The sequence below is a fragment of the Salminus brasiliensis genome, chromosome 5 (genome assembly GCF_030463535.1).
Source record: "Salminus brasiliensis chromosome 5, fSalBra1.hap2, whole genome shotgun sequence".
Classification (NCBI taxonomy): domain Eukaryota; kingdom Metazoa; phylum Chordata; class Actinopteri; order Characiformes; family Bryconidae; genus Salminus; species Salminus brasiliensis.
In genome coordinates, this window is record NC_132882.1 from 15785324 (window position 1) to 15808623 (window position 23300).

The 23300-nt window shown below is 39.3% G+C and overlaps 1 protein-coding gene across 2 annotated transcripts; it reads left to right on the top strand.

Annotated features, from left to right (window-relative positions):
• Positions 1 to 1228: 1228 nt before the first annotated feature.
• Positions 1229 to 21901, top strand: pip5k1ab (phosphatidylinositol-4-phosphate 5-kinase, type I, alpha, b). Of its 2 annotated transcripts, XR_011979706.1 has the most exons (17): positions 1229 to 1309; positions 7512 to 7546; positions 8590 to 8670; positions 10557 to 10687; positions 11039 to 11156; positions 11421 to 11573; positions 11795 to 12094; positions 12285 to 12508; positions 12751 to 12834; positions 15797 to 15845; positions 15961 to 16042; positions 16162 to 16326; positions 16421 to 16529; positions 17063 to 17125; positions 17222 to 17309; positions 17404 to 19928; positions 20249 to 21901. XR_011979706.1 is itself a non-coding variant. In XM_072679593.1 (16 exons), the coding sequence occupies exons 1-16, from the start codon at positions 1264 to 1266 to the stop codon at positions 17404 to 17406; spliced, it is 1731 nt and encodes a 576-aa protein (XP_072535694.1). In that variant the 5' UTR covers positions 1229 to 1263; the 3' UTR covers positions 17407 to 21901. The 2 variants fall into 2 exon arrangements, 1 of the variants encoding a protein (XP_072535694.1); XM_072679593.1 differs by having other exon boundaries at positions 17404 to 21901.
• The last annotated feature ends 1399 nt before the right edge of the window (positions 21902 to 23300 follow it).

The window sequence follows — 23300 nt, forward strand, 5'->3', positions numbered from 1 at the left end:
ATTATTACCTAATAATTGTATAGCCTAATATTTACTATTTTTATAGCCTACATGTGTAAATTTTAACATTCTCAAAGCAGCAATCAACATCTATGGTTAAGACCTAACATCTTTTTGTTGATTATAATGAGGGAAGGGTTTCCTTGTAATAAATATTCACATTCTCCTAGGCTGACATAGCGACTGGACCCAAGGTGATGTTATCTGTTGCCTGAGAGCTTATTGTTATGTTTATTTTCTCAACACAAAAAGGGTTGGCGTCAGACTAGGCTCGGCCTTCTTCAACTTGTCTGAGGCATAAGAAAGGCATGCAGGCAGTTAGGCCATTCGTGACCACAGTTTCCCAGGTGTCAACTGGTATTATCATCCATTATTAGTGATCCAGACTTAGTTAGGGCCCATTGTAAATACGATCCTCACAGCCTCGTCCCTAATTCTGCCTAGACAGACAAAACCACAGCTATGAAATGAACCATCCCACTTCATAAATGAGTGTTAGCAATACAAGCCTGTTATTTTCTTCTGTCAGATCAAGCAACCGCAAAAACGTGGCAGGACTGATCTGCCTCCTTTCTATATGTACAGTGACTGTAACCTACCAAACCGGCTCAGTTTCAGCTCACGTCACTGAAGAACCCATGACCAACTGTGTGACTGTCAATGTTGACATTGGCATGAAATCTGTTCATGTGGATTTGATAGAAGCACGATTTTAAAGCTGCATTTATTTTAGAATTATGGGTTTTGCTGTAAAAAACACTTTAGGCCAATTTTCCAGACCCAAACTGAACTAAAATAATAAACTAAATGAACTTTCTGTTGAACCACCATTGGCCTTGTAATTTATACTGAAAGTGCCAATGTCCATGAGTTTGTATTTGCAGGACATTGTGAGGGAAAATGTGCTATTTATTTTGAAAACTCAAAGGACTTGAGATTTACTGGTTATCCTGAGTAACAAATAATGTTGTTCTGCTGTAGGAGCCCTGTTTTCTATCACCATCACACTAAAATATACTTTTCACTTCAAACAATCTCACTTCAATTGTTGTTTATCGACAATATCTGGGATAAATCGGTGGAAATGCCCATTTAAATAAGCTAATAACCAGGTAACATCGGTCTCAACTAGAAAGGGTTAATTTTCAGCAGCCAGGCCTAACCATAGCAATGTGGGCCTGAGCAGGAGGACGCCCAGAGACAGAGGCGTCAGCAGCAGGAGCTGGAGCTCAGCCTGAGGCGGCTGGACAAAGTCTGGGCAAAATGGCGACCGCCGGTCCCACCGACTCGGGCTCGACTGCCCCGCCAGGTAACCTAGCTAAACATTTTACCAGTATTTCGTTACAACCGCGTTAAAGTGGGTTCACTGACTAACGAGTGCCTCTGAGTGAGGTTTCTTGCCTCAACGTTGTGAGGTTGGCTCCATATCCAACGTTAGTCAGCCTGGTCGGACAGGAGCTAATTATGAAAGCTGGTGAGTGTTTCTATTGGGAAACACTGAGCTGAATCTCCACATCGGGATTTCTCGACCCGCTTCGCTGTCTTATCTAGTTAATTTCACTGTGTTTGGACCTTTTCTGGACTAATGACTTGTTTTCGCCTGTAAGTGGACCGTTAGCACTGTCTTGCAGTGCTTGGTCTGTGTGATGAGTTTGTTTAGCTGGGTCAAAAACAAAAGCCGCATGCCCCTCTCTCCCCCTCTCTTATCTCGCTAACTAGCTGTTAGCCAATCCATTAAGTCAGCCGGATGATCGCAGATGTCAGGCTGTGTGTAAGCAGTTGTGGATGCTGTGTTTATTAATCCGATTACCCCGTGTACTCTGAAGGTTGTGGGAAAGGGGTGCTGGTTGTACAGCTGCTGTGTTCGCCCAATAACCAGTTAATCATGCTGGTCAGTTAGCCAGCTAGCTCGGCTGCTAATACCGAGCTACTCATATACTCAGTCATCATGTGTGTGTGTATATATATATATATATATATATAACTATATGTGTGTGTGTTTCTTCTATGATCTCCAACAAGGTTTATATGTTGTTGTTTTTTCCTGCGATTTACGGATCGTGCTTGCTTTTCCATCAGATTGGAGTGTGTACTCGGAAATAAACACCCATCTGTGTGTGTTTAGCGTTGTAGGTTTGGTGGTTTTTGTGAACTGTGTTGTAGAGGCTTTCTAATTTCAGCCACAACTGAAAGGGAAAAGGCAGAATCTCGAGCACGTTGTCCTGAGCTGGGAAACTAAGCCGAGTCTGGTTCCCGTTTTGTCCTATAACGTTATCCTACCTTGTTTTACACAAGTCAAGCATTTCTAAGGTAAGTTTGGTGATGGTTGTATAGCAGTTCTACCCCTAAAGTATAAATGTAGAAAAATAACAATTAGCTAATAAACAGTTATTAAAATGAGTTATCCCTCAATGTACAACGTTCCCTCAATTCAGCAGTCCGTTCCCTCAATTCAGCAGTCCGTTCCCTCAATTCAATAACTCGTTCCCTCAATTCAGCAGTCCGTTCCCTCAATTTAATAACTTGTTCCCTCAATGTACAACGTTCCCTCAATTCAGCAGTCCGTTCCCTCAATTTAATAACTCGTTCCCTCAATGTACAACGTTCCCTCAATTCAGCAGTCCGTTCCCTCAATTTAATAACTCGTTCCCTCAATGTACAACGTTCCCTCAATTCAGCAGTCCGTTCCCTCAATTCAGCAGTCCGTTCCCTCAATTCAGCAGTCCGTTCCCTCAATTCAGCAGTCCGTTCCCTCAATTCAGCAGTCCGTTCCCTCAATTCAGCAGTCCGTTCCCTCAATTCAGCAGTCCGTTCCCTCAATTCAGCAGTCCGTTCCCTCAATTCAGCAGTCCGTTCCCTCAATTCAGCAGTCCGTTCCCTCAATTTAATAACCCGTTCCCTCAATTCAGCAGTCCGTTCCCTCAATTCAGCAGTCCGTTCCCTCAATTCAGCAGTCCGTTCCCTCAATTCAGCAGTCCGTTCCCTCAATTTAATAACTGGTTCCCTCAATTTAATAACCCGTTCCCTCAATTCAGCAATCCGTTCCCTCAATTCAGCAGTCCGTTCCCTCAATTCAATAACTCGTTCCCTCAATTCAATAACTCGTTCCCTCATTTCAGCAGTCCTTTCCCTCAATGTACAATGTTCCCTCAATTCAACAGTCCGTTCCCTCAGTTTAATAACCCGTTCCCTCAATTCAACAGTCTGTTATCCCAATGGATAAAAAAGTTCTCCTCAACCCAACAGTCCGGTCCCCTCAACCCAATTTAACTCTTTCCCTCAATGTAAAATGGTCCCTCAATTTAATAACACGTTCCCTCTATTTAACAGTGCGTTTCAATTAATAGTCTTATCCCTAGGTTTAACTCCAGCATCCCTCTCCAAACGGAGGGAGTGGTTCATTAAAGGTAACAGATTGTTAAATACATTTTCTTTACATTTTCTTTCTGTCTTGATGCTGCAGGGACTCTGTACAGTTGATATCTAGTAACATAACGTAGATCTAGATATTTTGTATTCCACTTGTAAGCATAGTGAATCAGACGGTGTCATATTCCCAGTCATTCATGCATACTTGTCTCTCAGGCTAAGTCCTTTAGTTGATTAGGTACTGGGATGTAGACTTGCGGTTTCTCTGTTAAAGAAATGGTTTGCTGTAGTCAGTTGGCAAAGATGTTTGTGGTCTAAAGATTTTTTGTTCATACTAGAGGTCAGTGCCTTATCTAAGTGATCATCTAATCTCGATCTAGAACTATATGGCCCCTCTTTTCACTCGCCATTGAGAAGTGTTTACAGGCTTAAAGGTCAGTGATGGGTTTTAAATAATAGCATTTATTTAGTGAGCTTGACATAAATGATTAACCATTATAACGGTGTCTCCAATGCAACACTAAACGAAAAGACAGTCTTCAATTCCTTATATTTACTCAATTCGAAATTATTTCTAGCCAGCCATTATAACTGCATTTGATAAAAGATTGACTCTCATTGTGTTATTGATGTGAATTAGCCAATAGTGCAACCAGTGTTTTGAAACTTTCCGCTCAACACCGCACCCACCCAAGATGCGGAACACGAACCCAAGAAAAAAGCCTGCTAAGCAAATTAGAGTATTAGACCTCCAAAAAGGTTTGTTAAGCAACTGCCAGCTTGCCTTTACAACATGCACATTCTGTATACAATGTCGCAAAAACCTGAACTCTACTAACTTTAGAAACCAAAAAAAGGCATTAGAAACATGAGGAATGTTGTGAGAATAAGATGCAAGATTCAAGTTCATGCAGTCAAAGATGTTTGCCAAATGAGATTATCCTTCAACCAGTCTTTGCTGGGTTAGTGGGCTTAAAAGATTTTTCCTTAACACACTATCCTGTTGTCAGATTGAGATTCTGTCACATTAATAATGTATGTAACTCCTCAATGAAAGGTAACAATTACATTAACTGCAGTCTTCTCTTAAATCCATGGTATGGAGACTGTAAGGTGCTACAATAAAGAAAATCATCAATTCCAAGAGCAAAACCAAAAAAACTGATGTCCTTAAAAAAGGTTGTTATCCACGTCATGGGCTGGAAGACATAGAGGATTCCAGGAGGCATCAGTTAGACTCAAGACTTTAGTCAGCACTGCCTGGCAGCATTGAATGTTTTCTTGCTTTTTCCCTGGCAACCATGTCAGTCATGGTTTGCTGTAGACATGGTCTGTAACTTTAATAATTGAGTTGCTTTACTAATTATCTAAGCAGAAAAGTTGCCATTAGTTCTTATCCTATCAGGGCTGTTGTTTTTCCAATGTCACTACTGTATCTTCCAGCCATATTTTTCGTTTAATGTAAATGACTTACAACTTTAGTTCTTAACTTTTAACCCTCCCAGTCTCCCTCTCCTGAAAAGAGAAGCATGGCATAGTCAGTGAATAAGGTTCCCTATGAATTCCTTGGAAATCTAGGCTTCCTAAAGATTATTGTCGTAAGCCCTCTGCTATGTAGTCATTAGGGTTTTTGGGTTTGTAAGCAGTAATGTCACAGGATCATGGGTATATCAATATTGCAGTTTTACATTTCAGTTAGGAATGCCCCTATACAGATTTTTATGATTTATTTATTTATTTATTTATTTATTCTCCTTCTGATACGATTTTGAGTGCTTCAACGCTGAGTATCATCTGATTCTTATCAGATCTTTGTGTCTGTATGAATAATACAGCCACTCTACTTAAGATGGGCTGCAAATTAATACTAAAGTAAAACAACTTTTTAGTTTATTGAATGTGACATTCTGGACTGATTTATGTTGATTAGCAGCTGACTTTTTAAATGACCGTTTTATAGTATGTTTAATATATTAATATACAGTAGTACTGATAGTCTAGTAGTAGTACTCTGATCATTCTGCTCCCAGTTACTTTAAAATGCTGCAGTGAAATTGATGGGATTGTGATGGGATTTACTGTTGGCCTTTACATGAAAAGGTTCTTGAGTTTACTGTTGTTTAGTAGGTTCAGTACTCCTTAAACGATTGCAGTACTCTGCCCAAGTCACTTTTTCTTTCTTACACACTGACCAATAGTTGACCCAGGCTGGGTGATGTTCTATATATAAGTACCTAAATGGGTCAAGAACCAGTCAGTTTCATTTTCTAATTATACACGACAAACTTTGAAACCCAGTTCAGAGCAGACACTGCCAGAGCAGGAATTCATTTGGCTGATTGCTTTCCTTTGCAGTGCAGTGTTTGGCAATGGTATAAAGGTGACCACAATACATATGGAGGTGGTGATTACATCGAAGGTCTGGGAGACGGATAGGTCCGTAACTTAGAATATCTGGTGCCTCTTTTTCAAAGAACCATTTTACCCCCACAGACCTGAGGACTCCCTTCTGGAGGATGCTGACCTCTCAGAGAAGTACATGCATGGTTTTGCTGTGGTGATGATTGTTCCTGTGTTTGATGACGAGGACAAGGATGAAAATGGCCTCCTCCTTCCTCATGAATGTTATGTGGTGGAGACTAAAGTGGATACTTCAGTTATTAAAACATTAACATCCAGTATGGAAGCTGGCTTATGACTGAGGAATTTTCTGGCATTCTGCTGTTTACCACACCTGTTTTATTTGAATAAAGGGGTATTTTAGAAGTTATGTCACTCCTTTATGGTAGACCTCAGCGGAGAATGTTTTAGCATGCAAACAGCTTGTGTGTGAATATGTTTTGAAACTGTAAAGCTTTAGCAGAGCTTTAATTACATGGTAGGTTCCATGTAGTTTCATGTTTATTATTATAATTATTATTATTAATGTAGTACATGTTAGTTACCTGGTGGAAGGTGGATTATGTTTAACATAACAAAAGAGGATTCTGTTACTTTTCTATCCATCAAATCATATTTCTTTCTATGTGAATGTCTGAAGCTAGTTCATAGTATGCTGCTGTTCTTTTCTCCATGTTGATCACTTTGTTGACCAATGCAGTTAGCTGGCTATTTAATCAAAAAGCTTCATTTAGATTATATAAATAATATTATAATAACATATAATACAATTATAATAATAAAACAATGTAAATATATAAATAAATTAAGTAGCTGCTGTGAAGGCTAGTTTGTTACGTTTGACATTTCATAATTGGATGCAATTAAAGTATTTAAAATAGCCAGTCATAACGTTACACTAATTAGGTGTCTGTTGGGACTGATGTTTATTTGCCACTGTTTGTATGTGTAGTGTGAAAATGTAATTAGTCCCTTAGCTGCCTTTGTTTCCTCCTTACTCTTAAGTGTTGATGTCATTACATGTGGTGGAGCTAGATAGGTAGGTCTATATCTCTAATGTACACTGAATTATGCTGTAATGCTGCAGCATGAAGAGTTTCTACTTATGTTCTACTTGGATAGATAAATAGATATGTGTATAATATAACAGAGCTGGATCAGTATTGAGGCAAATGTTAGTATAGTCCACTTTTAGTGTTGCTTCTCCCAGTGGTAAAAGCAGTGTTCATTTTTGTTTTCTTGTTATAAAAATATTTTTATTATTGAAAACAAATGTGGCAGTTCAATAAATTCCATTCACTCCCCGATATGTATATTTCTATAGTTGGTCCATTTTTAATAACTGTTATTAGATGTTACATTTAGATATATCCACTTATTTATGACGTTTTAGGCTGCTTTTCCAGTTTTTGTGTAAGAGGAGGTGGATGGTCATGTAAAAATAATTGGTAGTGTTTGCACATACACTCATATGAACGGCATAACTGGTCCTTTAGGTCTGGAGCATTGACCATAGCTAACATATGTGCAGTTTCTCATAAGCAGCTCTCCTCACGAACCCTAACATGCTGAAATACTTATTCAGTGAAGGATTATACTAACCAGTTGTGGTTTTTGCCTTGCTGCCATTGTATTAATCACATAATGAAAGGGTTGAATTATATGTGCTGTTGAATTTAAAATGGCCTGTTTCTTCTTTTGTCTCTAAACATTTCCTCTCTTCTTTGGCTTTTTTTCTAAAGGGTTTAGTGGAAATCGCAAAATGGCCTCACCAGAGGTAAGTGTTTGATCCTAACCATTTTGTCGTCTATTAATTGTTGTAATGAACTGCTAGCTAGGTGTTTGATGAACATATATAGTCAGGTTCATTACCACCAAAAATTTGAAATGAATGCTTATGTTTGTTGAAATGTATCTTATGCCAGTTTGTCTGGTTGCCAGAAATAGAAGAGGTTTTCATTCCAAGTGACTAAGAACTATGCCAGTCATTTTAGTCATTGATTAAAAATGCAAAACAGGAGTTTAAAGGATAAAAATGTTTTATGGCCAGTTGTGGAACAGGAGACTTTGGACAGGTGATACCAAGATTAAATTGAGTGTGGTGAAGGAAAGGGAAGTTATTGATCTAAAGCATACCACATCATCTGTCAAACATGGTGGAGGTACTGTTATGGCTGCTAATGAAACTGGGCATTAGTGTTTATTGATGGTGGGACTGCTGATAGATGTAGCAGGATGCATTTTTAAATATATAGCTATGCTTTCTGCTTATATTTAGTCAAATTTGCCAAAATTGATAAGATGCTGCTTCACTGTATAGATTAAGAATGACCTGAAACATACAATGAAATCAACCCAATTAAATGTTCTTAAAAGGCTGAGTCAGTCACCTGACCTCAACCTTGGTGTGAGTGTTTTCACATTTTTCACTTACTGAGGACAGAAAAACTCACTAATTGTAGTAAAGGTCTGGTAAAGCATCTCATAACGGTAAACTGAGCTTTGGGTGATTACTATGCTTTCCAGACTTTAGGCAGTTTCTGCCGTATTCAAAACGCTAGAGGCAGTCCTATCTATCTTTCTGTTGCTAAATCCTCAGCCAGGAGTTCACTAACTTTGTTGGGCTCAGTTTGTACTCAGATACTTTGAGTGGCCGTTGATGTGAGGAGTGTTTACTGAACTTCGGACAGGAAGTGCAGTGCAGATTTGCTCTATGGGAATCAGTTCATGAGGTCTAACAGTGGGGAAAGTGGCAAATAATGAAACACTTAGTTTCTGTTCCCCTTTGATTTTGTTCTTCCGCTCTCCCTCTCTGTCTAGGGTCCGGGGTCGTCTCAGAGCATGAAGAAGACCATTGGCCACCGAGGTGTTGACCCTACTGGAGAGACTACCTACAAAAAGGTCAGCATGCAGTTACAGGTCTAAGGTTAAACTGCTTAGTCAGTGGGGGGGGGGGGGGGGGTTGAGGAGGGAAGGCACCAGAACGGAAAGAGGGGTGTTCTTAAAATTTTGAAAATGTCATTACCTAGAATTTATGGTGTCATGTGGAATCCTGTTATTACTCTTAGTCATCTTAAATGAAAGAATTGCCGAGTAGCGATTAGTTCTTGGAGGTCTCAAAGCCAAGTTATTAAAAACATTTAAAGAACTTCTGCTCTGCTTTTCCTTTGTCAAATACCCTAGAACTATATGCTACAAGCTTACTGTGAACCTTCTTACCTCATACATATTAATAATTAGTCAGTAGAGATACAGAAATGATAGTCTATGGTCTTAAATCAGGTGTCTTTTGCTTTCTGTTAGGGGTGTAACAGATCTCAAAACTTACTGTTTGGACTGGATTGCAGTTTAAAGAAAATACAAAAGGGAGACATGTGCAATACTAATTATAGCTTTCAGTTTTGTTACTACTTTGTATTAATGAATTTTATTTTGACACACTCTGTTTGTAAAGGACTTGAACATTTCTCCTTTTTACACTCTACCAGTGTCCATATGAGACTCCCACACCTCATACTAATAGAGCTCTCTATGTTGCCTTACAGCTCTTGTTACTCTGTAACGATTTTATCTGCACTGTTCATCCACAATGTGTGTATGTTTTACTGCAGCTCTGTGTACAGATTGAGGAAATTACTACTGTAATTAACACTGTAATGACTAAATTTTAACCATAACAGTGGTCACTAAGCTGTGGTTCAAGCATGTCCATATTATCTAGATTATCCATGATCCGTTGCACCACTACTACTCTCTATTGTTTGTAGTAAACCTGGAAAACAAGCGTTTAGATATTCAATTCAATTAAATTTAATTTTATTTATATAGCACTTTTTACTTGTTTTCACAAAGCAGCTTTATAGAGGTCTGAGTCCAAGCCTCTTTTGAGCAAGCTAGTGGCAACAGTGGCATGGAAAATGTGTCTCTGGTCTAGAGGAAGAAACCTTGAGAGGAACCAAGACTCAAAAGGGGGACTCATCCTCTTCAGATATGCTGATTCATCTGCTTGGAATTGGCTTTAGGCAACCTAAAACATACAGAACTAGTGTTACTGACTCATTTTAAAGATGTTTGTTTGAACTGTGGAAGTGGGCAAAGCTGTTTTAAATTAGTGTGTGTAGTGTGTGTTTCTATGGGAACAATTTGGTAATTCTGCTGTCTGTCTTGGCCAGGGTGCTAATGTAACTGAGACCTTAAATCTCAGTGAGAGTTTTCCTGGTTGAATAAAAGATCGTAAACAGTTGTCTGTTAGGTTGTTGTGAAGTCAGCTGTTATATGTGTTGCCGTGGTGTTTTGAGAAAAGCTAAAAATAACATGTTGGTACATAGAGCTGTCTCATTGTTGGTTATGTAGCACCATAGCTACCAGCCTGGGAGGGTGTAGTCTGATACTTCCTCTGTGCCTGGATTCAAATTTGGTTCTCAGTGATGGAAAATAGCAGCTGTTAAAGCTACATGTTAACCTTTGCGTATGTTTGTTGAAATGTATCTTATGCCAGTTTGGTTGCCAGAAATAGAAGAGGTTTTCATTCTAAGTGACTAAGAACTCACTATGCTAGTCATTTTCCTTCTCAGGCAACCGCATTTTAGTCATTAATTAAAAAGCTTTAATGCAAAACAGGAGTTTAAAGCCACCTTGTGATGAAGGAGGTGTTTGGTCCTGCACAGGTTCTTGTACACTCTTCCTTTTAAAGCTGGACAAATTCCCATTCACGCACTCATCTTTAATATCTTTTCAAACAGTGGACTGTGCTAATTTCTCTCTGATTTGCCCTCTTGTTCTCACAGACAACCTCTTCTGCACTCAAAGGAGCGATCCAGCTGGGCATCACTCATACAGTGGGGAGCCTGAGCCAGAAGGCAGAGAGAGATGTCCTCATGCAGGACTTCTATGTGGTGGAGAGCATCTTCTTTCCTAGGTGTGAATGTGTTTTCTGTCTCAGCCAACTTCTATGATAGTTTTGGCAGCTGGAATTGCAAACTTGATTTTCTAAATATCAATAACTAAAATAATGGCAGTTATTCGCACATAACATAAGTCCTGAGAGGATATGTAGTTTGGTAAGCACTAGATGAAGCTGTAAGAATTCAGATTTTGGCTTATGTTGTAAAGCTGCATTACTCCCTAATGCAGTAATTTATTTGCTAAACATGTTCTGGGCTACGCTGGGAAAGAGGCATTCTTTGATTTCTTTGATTTCCCATGATTGAAGATCCTGTTAATGGCAAGGTAATAATAATGCATTTTTATGTTACTCTCTGTCTCTCAGTGAAGGCAGTAATTTGACTCCTGCACATCACCATGGTGACTTCAGGTTTAAGACCTACGCCCCCATCGCCTTCCGTTACTTCAGAGAGCTCTTTGGCATTCGACCTGATGACTATCTGGTCAGTTAACATTCCCAAAACCACAGAAGCAGTCAAAGATTCTCACTGTTACCTGCATGGTCTCTTCTGTTATTGTATAGCGAGTTAATACGGAAACGTATTTGTATGCAAACTGTCAGAAGGAAGTCTTGCCTTCCTAGTATAAAAAAAAAACAAAACACATGAGTCATGAGTAAAAATTTGTTTGTCCTCAAGAGCGACTGCTTCCTTATGAGTTTGCATGTCTTTTTTTAAAATTCTGTGTGCTTTCTCGTGTCTCTGCAGTACTCCCTGTGTAATGATCCTCTGATAGAATTGTCTAACTCTGGGGCAAGCGGCTCTATCTTCTACGTCTCCAGTGATGATGAGTTCATCATTAAAACAGTTCAGCACAAAGAAGCAGAGTTCTTGCAGAAACTACTGCCAGGATACTTCATGGTATGTTTATGGAAAACGCACCACAGTTTGCATAAATTGCTGGAACCTGAAGAGTACAGTACACACAGCACAAAATGAACCACTGTCTGCTGCCAGTCTTTACATGTAAAATATGAATTAAAGTTTGACACATTGTGTTTGAGAATTGAGTTGCAGGTTTAATTGTGTGCTGCAAAAATCTTAATCTTGATCTAACAATAACCCCTCTCTTTTGATGACAGAACCTGAACCAGAACAAACGGACCTTACTGCCAAAGTTCTATGGTCTGTACTGCGTGCAAGCTGGGGGGAAGAACATCCGAATCGTGGTGATGAACAACCTGCTGCCACGCTCTGTCCCGATGCATCTTAAATACGACCTGAAGGGCTCCACGTACAAGCGCCGGGCCTCACCCAAAGAAAGAGAGAAAGGCGTGCCCACATACAAAGACCTGGACTTCATTCAGGACATGCCTGAGGGTATCCAGCTGGAGCCAGACAATTACAATGCCCTCAGCAAGACCATCCAGCGGGACTGCCTGGTCAGTCTGTGTTTTAATTAGCGTATAAATAGTGTGGATCGTACCATTTAATATCTAGAAGTTTCAGATCATAACTGCCGTATGTGTTTGTGTGCCATCATTGTGGGTCAGCTATAGTATCATGATTATTTATGAATATTATAATAATGAGTTCTAGTTGGTGATTATGGTGGTGGTCTGTGTGCATCAGTTATTGCAGAGCTTTAAGATCATGGATTACAGTTTGCTGGTTGGAATCCATAATGTGGATCAGGCCTGCCGTGAGCGTGTGGGGGCAGGAGACAGCAGAGGGGCAGAGGGGGCAGTGACGCCAGACCAGCGGAGGCCACAAGCCCAGAAAGCACTCTACAGCACTGCCATGGAGTCCATCCAAGGAGAGGCACGTGGGAAGGGCACATTGGACAGCGAGGACCAGTCAGTCACCTAATTGCTTCTCTGTAGCTGTCTGTCTGAATATTTTAACTTTCACCTCTACCATAATGTTCCAGTTCTTGTTTGCACTGGATTTACCTTGATCATACTTTACATTAGTGTTTAACTCTTCTGGCTTCCCATCTTCTTAACCTTTGTCTTATTCACATTCTCTGTGTGCGCATTTTTTAGTCAGAGACACAGAGATGTTAAATGTAAGCATTTTTTCCATGTTACCTTCTTAGATGGGGAGGCATCCCAGCCCGGAATAGTAAAGGAGAGAGGCTGCTGGTTTACATTGGAATTATTGATATTCTGCAGTCATACAGGTAACTCAGAGTCTCTGATTCACTGTGGTTGTTTGTCACAAAGGAATGCACTATATGTCCAAATTGTTTGACACTCCTACTAATGAATGCATTCAGCCACTTGAAGTTGCTGACACACAGCTTGTCTACACCCTGTAAAAAGGTATTACCAATAGAACAGGACTTTCTCAAACAGATAAACATGAATCTGTTGACACCATACCTAATGTCAGGTGTGGGCTATAGGGGTATGTTAAGCTGTTGGGCAGTGGAACTGTGTTCTCTGGAATTATTGTGCTCCATCCAATACTTTTGGGATGAGATCGGTGGTGATGATGCAATATCCTGACCTTACAGAAAGCCTTCTCTGGACAGTTACTCCTACAAAAAAGTTTTGGCCACATTTTTCTTTTATGATGTTTATTCACTCTATGGCCAAAAGTACAAGAACACCAGGCCATCATGTTTATATGAGGCTGTTGGACATACCATTCGGAACTGTGGGCATTGATATGTAGTAAGCCTCCCTTTGTGTCCTCCTGCCTGATGAGGCTTTGTACAAGATTTTGGAGTCTGTAAGAATGTGTCCAAAAAAAAAATATATATATATATACACAGTCATGCCCGAAAGTATTCATACCCCTGTCAAAGTTTGACTTAAATTTACTTTTATTTAACCAGAAATTATATATTTGCCTGGAAATGACACAGGCATCTCCCAGGAGATAACACGATGATGTACAAGAGGCATCATTGTGGGAAAAAATATTTCTCAGCTTTTATACACATTTGAACAAAAAGTGGCATGTCCAAAATTATTCATACCCTTCTCAATAATTAATAGAAAAGCCTTTATTGGCTATTATAGCAATCAAACGCTTCCTGTAATTGCTGACCAGCTTTTTGCATGTCTCCACTGGTATTTTTGCCCATTCATCTTTAGTGATGAGCTCCAACTCTTTGAGGTTCGAGGGTCTCCTTGCCATCACCCTGATCTTTAGCTCCCTCCACAGATTCTCAATTGGATTCAAGTCAGGACTCTGGCTGGGCCACTGCAAAACATTAATGTTTTTGTCTGCTAACCATTTCTTCACCACTTTGGCTGTGTGTTTTGGGTCGTTGTTGTGCTGAAATGTCCACCGGTTCCCAAGGCCAAGTTTCTCTGCAGACTGCCTGATGTTGTTGAGAATCTTGATGTATTGCTCTTTTTTCATGGTGCCATTTACTGCGATCAAGTTCCCTGGTCCATTGGCTGAAAAACACCCCCAAAACATTAGGTTCCCACCACCATGTTTGACAGTGGGGATGGTGTTCTTAGGGTTGAAGGCTTCTCCTTTTTTACGCCAAATGGTGCACACATCATTGTGGCCAAACAATTCAATTTTTGTTTCATCTGACCATAAAACAGAACACCAGAAGTCTTCTTCTTTGTCCAGATGAGCATTTGCAAAGGTCAAGCGGGCTTTTGTGTGCCTTTTCTGGAGAAGTGGTGTTCTCCTTGGCCTGCGTCCGTGGAACCCAGCAGTGTGCAGTGTCCGTTGAACTGTCTGCCTTGAGATGTCGCCACCAGGTTCCAGATTCACCAGGATGGCCTTGGTGGTGATCCTTGGATTTTTCTTCACCTCTCTCACTATTCTCCTGGCCAGCACAGGTGTCACTTTTGGCTTCCGACCACATCTTCTGAGATTTTCCACAGTGCGGAACTTCTTGTATTTTTTAATAATACTTTGCACTGTAGCCACTGGAACTTGAAAACATTTTGATATGGCTTTATAGCCCTTTCCTGACTTGTGAGCGGCCACAATGCACAGCCGCAGGTCCTTAGTGAGCTCCTTTGTCTTAGCCATGACTGTCCACAAACCAACTGCAGAGAGCTGCTGTTTTTCTCCTGTTGAGTTGATTAAAACAGCTGTTCCCAATGAATCAGGGTAATTAGGATGCTTTAAAACAGCTTGGACTATTTGGAATGGTATAGAACTTTGGATTTTCCCATATACTGTGACAGTTTTCAAAGGGTATGAATAATTTTGGACATGCCACTTTTTGTTCAAATGTGTATAAAAGCTGAGAAATATTTTTTCCCACAATGATGCCTCTTGTACATCATCGTGTTATCTCCTGGGAGATGCCTGTGTCGTTACAAGGCAAAAATATAACTTCTGGTTAAATAAAAGTAAATTTAAGTCAAACTTTGCCAGGGGTATGAATACTTTCGGGCATGACTGTATATATATATATATATATATATATATATATGGGGTTGAGGGCAAGGCTCTGTGCAGGCTGCATCAAACTCTACCATACTTTACTGTTAACTATGCAGACCAGTAGGTAGCAATCTCCTGTTGTCTGCCAAACTAAGATTTGTCCATTACACTGCCAGGTAGTGAAATGTGATTTGTCGTTTTGAAGATCATGTTTCCACTGATTTACATGCCTCCAGGGGTGCTCATCATTGTGTATGTCATCTTAAGCTTGTGTGCAGCTGTTTGACCATAGAAACCGATTTTGGTGGGGCTCCTGGCGGTTCTGGAGACCTTTTGATACTCTGTCATGAACAATGTTTCAGAGCATAACAACTTTTACACACCACATACTTCAGAACTCTGTTTCCTGCTCTGAGTTTGCATGGCCTGGCTCTTCATTAATAGCACTTACAGTTGACCAGGGCAGATCAAGTAGCGCACAAAGGTTACAAACTGACGTGAAGCAAGGGTGGCCTGTGTGACCGTGCTAAACAAAACTGTTGAGCTTTTCAGTGTAACACCTTCTACTGCCAATGTCGTGTCTGTTGAAACTGAATGGTTATGTGCTTGAAATTGTTCACCTGTGAGCAATGGGTGTGGCTGAAACACCTGAATTCAGTAATTAAGAGGGGTGTTCTCATGCATTTCCTCATTTAGTGTGTTGTAAATAATAGTGAAAATGGAAGCTTTAAAGATGAAAATTGTCACTCATTGTTTCTAAAATTGTGACATTATAGATTCATCAAGAAGTTGGAGCATTCCTGGAAGGCACTGGTCCATGATGGGGTAACAACATATTCTTGTATCATTTAAACTCAGACTCCAATTCAAGATATTTTTGCATTTTAGTTTGCTCATAGTTTATGTTGGAATATTTATTGACGTTATCTCTGTCCTGCAGGATACAGTGTCTGTCCACAGACCAGGTTTCTACGCTGAAAGATTTCAACGCTTTATGTGCAACACAGTTTTTAGGAAAGCATGTAGGGCTTTTTACTTTCTTAGTGATCTTTATTCTTCTGGAATGTTACTTCGCTGTACATTAATGTTGTGACCTTTCAATTCTGTTTTTGTGACCTCTTGTACCACTTTCTGTCCCCAGTGAAGTCGTCCCCATCGAAGAAGAGTCAAAGAGGTTGTCAGAGTGTGGTCAGAAGGCTTGCCATGGGCAATGCCCCTGCAGCTCAATCAAGCAGCCACACATTTCCCGATGCCCGTCTTGTCTACCGGCCCCACCATATGCAGCCTGACACAGATGCAGAGAGCGGTGAGAGATAATTAAGAGGCTGGGCTAAGATAAATCAAGAGATGCTAAATTGGAGTTCAGTGAAAAATTAAGACTTTTTGTTTTCCCCCCTTAGGTATGCAATCAGGCAGACCCGATTTACTCCCAAGGACCCCTCCCTTGGCTGGAACTTCTACTGAATTTGCAACCACTAACCTGTCCAACTTTTCAGTGCCCTCACTCAGGTATCCATTGGCACATCTTTATTTAGCTATTTAGGACTATATGACCCCGTTTACATCTTGTCACTTCGTGTCTTGAGTATTGGGATTATATTTGAATAAGACCAAGCCACATAAAAATGCAGGTGTAAACACACCCAAGACACATTTAAAACTGATAAAAATCTGATCACTCAAATCACTTCAGGAGGTGGTCTGAGATGCATTTGAGCCGCATGTTATTATAGTATTAACATCTTCGTCTCTGAGACTCATCCCACAACCAAAACACCTCCCCAAGCAGTATGTCACTTGATCTGTTTGTGAGTATGGCAGAATGTAAAATTGCAAATATTGAGAACGCAGATGAGGCTGAATGGATGAACAGCTGTACAGCAATCAGTTTTTTAGTCTGACTAATGCACTTGAATATCGAGTGTAAATGTATGTGGCTAAAATCTTAATAGGATACAGTCTAAATACTAGTCACATTAAATGTGTACACAGGGTCTATTTATTTGTTCTCCTTATTTATAACCATATATCTTTTTTTCCAGGTCAGTAGGGGTGGAGGTTCACAAATCTGCCAGCACAGAACCTGACAGCAGCACCCCCCACAGGTTAAATCTGAAAACATGCCTTTTATAACAAATGTAAATGTCTTTGCTGTTTGACTGGATGCTTTAAGTTGTGGTTTTTGTTTTTTTTTCTTACAGTCTGGGAGCTGAAGCTTTGGATGAGCATTTGGGTAATGAAGATGCCATTTCTCTCAAAGACATCATTCCAGAGACCAACATTTGTTTTGTAAGTCCCATCCAAATGTCTAATTTACTGGCCATTCCTGGTAACTCCATTAAAACGGCAGAAGAAAGGTAACCATTGTCTTTACGTTTTACAGTAAGAGACGAGTAAACCTGAAGCCCTAGTGGATGGAGAAACGGGAAATGAAAATGGGGAGAAGAACTTCAGATTAGTGGAATAATTAGACTTTTCTACCTGGGGGCGGGGGGTGCTGGAAGGATGGCCGAACCTTTGGAGTAACTGCACAGTGGTGAAGGAGAGGTGTATGAGAGAGGCTCTCTTCTCTCTCTCTCTCTCTCTCCAACACAGGGTATGCTGCTATAACTCCAGCTGTTAACTACAAACGTCCTTCCTGGAGCACCTCACCTTAAACATATACCCGTACTTCATACCACTCCAGTGTATATATACACACACACATACACAGAAAGCAGACTGAGGTGAAAGCGTCTTTGACATTTCTATAATGCTAAAATATGAGTTGTGCTCTGATTTTCCTACAGTTTTTGCATCAATGAGTAACATTTTTGATATTTGACAATAATGATGCTAAAAGACACGCCTTCAAATCAAAGGCTGGATTAGTCCAGTACAGTGATTTTGTTTCTTGATCCCTGTGACTTAGCACATATATTATGAAAAGCCACCGTCAGTTGGTTGGAGATGTGTGTTTCAGTAGTGGATGTAGATGAGGAGCATACTACACATTTAAATTTGGTCTTAATTGCTGCTTTAAGTTCAATTACAAAAATGCTGCAGTAGTAAACCACAATTCAAAAGACTGAGGGTGAGGAAAGTGCCTATGGTTTGGTAATTGTTACATTAACCCTGTTGTACTTGCGGGTATCCTTCAAAACTACACTGTTGTGATCATTGGGATCATTGACTCTTCATACTACAGTTTCACATAATTACCGAGTGCAGACTTACTTTATACATCTGCGTGTGCAGATACTACATGTCACTAACAGCATTTCACTTTGTGAAAGCAGATTCCACAATAATAATGAGATTTTGTAGTTTTTATATTTGAGAATAAATTCTGAGATTGTCCACTTCTACTTAATGGGATTGCTTTTTCAGCACCCCTCTGTTGAGATCTGTGCCCTGTGAAAATGTATCAATTTACAAGGATAAAACGTTCTGGTTACCGATGAGGTAGCTTGACATGCTAGATGTTTGAAATGTGCACAATTTCATAATTTCGTAGATGAAACTGAGCTTTTTGTAAGAAGTACTTTTTCTTCCACTCTAAGAGAAGCTTTTTGGAAAGCATGTATTTTTGTTTGAGTGAAACACCTACAGAAAGAGTAGACCATGAAGTTCCTTTATTTTCCGATTTTATTCTGCTCACTGGCTTTAATAACCTGAGCTTTTGAATGTTTTTTTTTGTTTGTTTTTTGTTTTTTTTTGCTTTTGCTTTTTCTTTTGCATGCTTTTTTCGGTGCATCCATTTCAGTATCAGTGGCCTTTAATCCATTGATGTACTGTATTTCTGTAAATAACTGTACATACTTTTTATATATCTATAAACTTGTTTGCTTTAGGATTATAGGATAGAAGACTAATGTGCTCTTCTGAAGCAGTAGATGTCTAAGCTAAGAAAACTAACAGATGAATTCATTAACTTGTATGTGTATGTATCTATTTTGTCTTCTCAGCATGCCTTGAATACAGCTATATAAACTGTATACTGTTGGAAAGTAATTTCTGCTGGATACAGAAATTTCTTTAAATCTATGTATGGACCAACTCGCATTACTTATGCAAATCAATCATCAGGTTGATGCTAGAGTGTTGTTATTGGTGTATTTGCAGACGTTTACCTCATCTAAAAATGCTAAAGTGCTTTATTGTATTCTCTTTTTTCCCCTTATTTATTATTATTATTTTTTTGCCTTATTTAATAAGGAACGCACCCTAGAAACACACATTATTTACCCTGTAATTGTTATTCAGTTTTACAAGTTTGAAAGTGTGTGGTGGTGTTTTTTCTGGGTGAAAATGGGTGCTCATGGACAAAATTCCTGCTGTTTACTGTTTAGTTGCAGTATGTATGGGATGTACTAACTTGTATGTTTGTGTAGTGTCTGCTGATGAAAAGCAGTGTGTAATGCTGAACTGAGCACTACCACTAGGATACAAGTGACTGTAGGTCCACAAGAGTACCGTTGGCTGTGCAGTAATAAAGTTGGAATGGCAGGTTAGTCTCTCTTCAGGTGGGGAGGAAAAAAGCCAGCGTTGCTGTGTAATCTCATAGGCAGTTAGTGTTGTCCTTTAAGCCAGCAGTGCGGAAAGTTGGCTGCTGTCAGGCTTCATCCTGCTTACGAATCCACTAAACAGTAAACTGCAAGTCTTTGTCCATGGCCCTTTTTGTTCGTTTTAGTTACGCTATACCTTTGTTATAAAACTGCTTTATTTATTCCTATTATTTATACCTTTTGTGTAAAGCATAAAGAGTGAAAACTTGCTGGCTTTCTGAAATACTTTTTGCAGCCTTTTCCATAGTCCACCTCACACCATTAGAAAGCAACAGCTAGAACGGGAGATGTGGGCACTGGGGTCAACAGAGGGGTAGCTGGAAAGGAAACCAGTTTGGTCAACACCACTTAGCATGTCGAGGTAACCTGGAGGCGGTCCTTCGCTCTGTTTAGCAGGAATATACATATTTTTTAGGTTACAGCTTCGTCCCTACTTTCAAAAGAGAAATGCCTTGCTGGTCTCGTGCCTCGTTATTGAATCTACGATAGCAATCCTATCTGCTTTCTAGCGGAGATTTTAAATTTTTGATAGTTTTCTATTAAAAGGTTTTTCCATTACACACCCTGTGAATATTAGTGGCATTTGTGGCTAGAACTATGGAAGGACTGATTGTAGTAAGTGAGCATTATTTTGCACTCCTAACTGAAGACAATTTGTGAACTTTGTTTCTCCTGCTCCAGAAATGACTGAATAGTTCTGAAGTGCTGTATGGCATTCATTTTAAGGATGGCGGACTAACACAACTGAACAAAAAATGCAGTGATTGAAACGGCAGACAAAAATAGAACTTGATTCTGGAAACCACACATTCTTGGCCTATTGGTGAAGAGTCCTTTTGAAAACAAACCAAAATGTTGATGTATATTCCCTTTAGATAAAAGTCTTGCACAGCTCTTTTCTGACACTACCTTGCAATTTGAGAAAGCTTCCAGGGGATAAAAATTTATTTATAGTGACTTGGTCAAAACTGGAGCACAATGTTTTTTTTTTGTTTGTTTTTCTTTTGGGGGGGGTTGGTCCATAAACTGGGCCTGAAAGCTACCTGATTCAAATCAAGATGTGTCTTCTATTCTGCTCTCAAATCATGGAGATCTGCTTTATGCGTGTGATTTGCTTCACATCTCAATGTTCCTTGTTCCAGTTTATCAGCCTTCTTACATCTCCAGTATTCATTTTCATCTTTTTTAAGCTTTAAAATTGCTGAATAATAACATTTGACAAATTTACAAACAACCCACATAGCCCATTTCTGTTGACAAAGAAAGGGTAAGATGTTCTGCAGCAGTAAATGATTGTTTATGCTATTCTCTCTTTTGTGCAGCAAATTAGCATTCTTCTTTTACCATATGTTGCATTTCTGCGTGCTTTATTTTCATTATTATTGAAAACATCTGGTGTGGTTGGAAAATCAGGCCTTCTCAACTTGTAAACATGACCTCTTCGTCTAATACCCAGCCAGTGTACAGTACAAAGCCTTACTTGTGTGTCTACGTTCAAAAGGTCGGCATGAACCAACGCTTTCTTGTTGTAGTTTTGTTTGGTTTGTATTTGTCAAAATAATCATATGATGGACTACAGTGTCCTAATCAAACTGAGACTGACCACCGTCCGTACGAGGCACTTAAGTGAGGAGTAACTTGTGGAAGCTGCAGAGAATGTCGAGCGGCGTGGTCTCGTCAGTGGTTTTGATTTTGCTGAACAAATTCCAGTAATATGGGGAAACTGACTAATGCACAACAGACACATCAGTCTTGCACAATTCACACAGGATTGTATGCTGGCAACAAAGACACTACATAAGCGTATGAACTTTTGCAATATGAACATTTCTGCCAACTTGAGTTTTGGTGATCATATTTATTAAACCTTTTTTTTGTACCTTTGTAGGATTTCATGAATTTTAAAGATGCACCCTAGATGATTGTAGTCATCATGTAAACAGATAATCATTTTTACATCGAAACTGCTTTTCTGGCAAAGGGTGGAGTCTGACACTGTACACTGTGTTTCAGATGTTTTTCACTTATTCACGTATTCTACATTGTAGTTCTGTACAAGTTCTTCCTTTTTTCTTTTTTTTTTTTAAACATATGAATGTCTGGCAGTTTCAGATCAACTGCCGTAAATGCTTCAATGGCTATATTTTTAACGTGGCCTGTGTAAAATGTGTATATGTATATAAGCAGTCACAGAAATGCCTTGTTCCTTCTGTGTCCGCCGCCTGTCTTTCCAGCCATCTTTTGTGATGTGGAGGTGGTGTTTTTTTCCACATTGTCTCTCTGATTTTCAATAGGCAACAATGCATTAAAATAAAATAAAAGTATTTTCTACATCTTGGTGGCTTGGCTGTTCTTTGCGCTGACTATTGTATCTCAAACATTTAACATCTGCATACGAATGACTTAAGTAGTGTATTAAAGTGATGTGATATACATCTCTTTTGCTACTGCTATAATAAGTAGCACTTTTTCTGTGAATCCCTAATGGCTTGTTTACAGAGTGTGGTACCTGTGGGCATGTTCAAGCGCTGCATTAGCACATCAGGTGAATGGTTATGACTTTATTGTCACTGAATACAATAGTGAAGTCATCCAAGCTAGTTTATGGGTCTCATCCGAGTCTTTCTATTCAACCAAACTATGTCTACAACCTGGATAATGTACCAGCACAACACACACTACTGTGTGTCACAGCTGTGCTAAAAATGGTCCACCATTCAAGTCATTTTTGGTCAGTGGTATTCTGGTGGTTGCGTCCATTGATGGACAATGTCAAAGTAATGCAGGAACCAGTCAGCCAAAGTTATATGTAAACCTACAAAGTATGGCAGTAGTAAGTATACTTAATAAGTCTTGTCCAGAATAAGCTGAAATGTCCCTGTGCAGGTTTGAGCTATTGGTTCTAGCCAATGCTCTAAAAAGGTGACCTACTAACATAACAATAACCTAGACCAAATTATCCTTTGAGATATATGGGTTTTCATATTCATATATCCAACATATATTTGAAATGAAAATTAATGCATCCTGTTTAACTGATTGAGCGTTAATGAGCTTTAATTCTTGTTCCTCTTAGTATCACTATTCTCAATCAGTATATATTTCAATATATTCATAAATTACAACATTTAAAAACTTTTTTCTCCCAATATGATCTCAATTATATTAGTCAAGAAATTTTATTTCAGGGCTACAATAGTTAGGAGATTAAATGTTTCAGATCATATAAAGGTACAGAGCACACCAGCCAGGCAAACACAAACATCTAATGCTTGCAGCTGTCCTTAGATCCTCCCAGTAATCAAACACAGGTATGATACACCAGCCAGATGTCTGTGTCCATAATATCCCAGTTGTTAAGAAATGTCAAATACTTGGGCAAACTGTACAGAGCAAAACTGCATCCCCTATAATAAAGAAATACAGTGACATGTATGAAATGAAGGTAGAACATGAGTGTCAGTGGGTTAACACAAACCTGTGCGTGTGTGTGTGCACTTTTACTGTGGTCTCTGTGAGGGCCAAATACACAATGATTGGACATTAAACATGTGATAACCTGTTTTCAGCACTAATTCATTTATTGTAATTTAGGAAAAACTATAAAAACATAGAGTTAAGTTTGGCTTAGGGTTAAGGTTCGGTTTAGGGTTTGTATGGTTATTAGGTTTAAAACTATCACAGTACTCAAATATAATAAAACAAGCATTGTGTGTGTTTAACATCTATAATA

Bases quoted from the DNA above. Each gene is read 5' to 3' on its own strand.
- pip5k1ab (XM_072679593.1), top strand. From the start codon at position 1,264: ATGGCGACCGCCGGTCCCACCGACTCGGGCTCGACTGCCCCGCCAG. The intron at 15,846-15,960 runs GTAACAACATAT...TCTGTCCTGCAG, and splicing joins AGGCACTGGTCCATGATGGG to GATACAGTGTCTGTCCACAG. The intron at 16,043-16,161 runs GTAGGGCTTTTT...TTCTGTCCCCAG, and splicing joins CACAGTTTTTAGGAAAGCAT to TGAAGTCGTCCCCATCGAAG.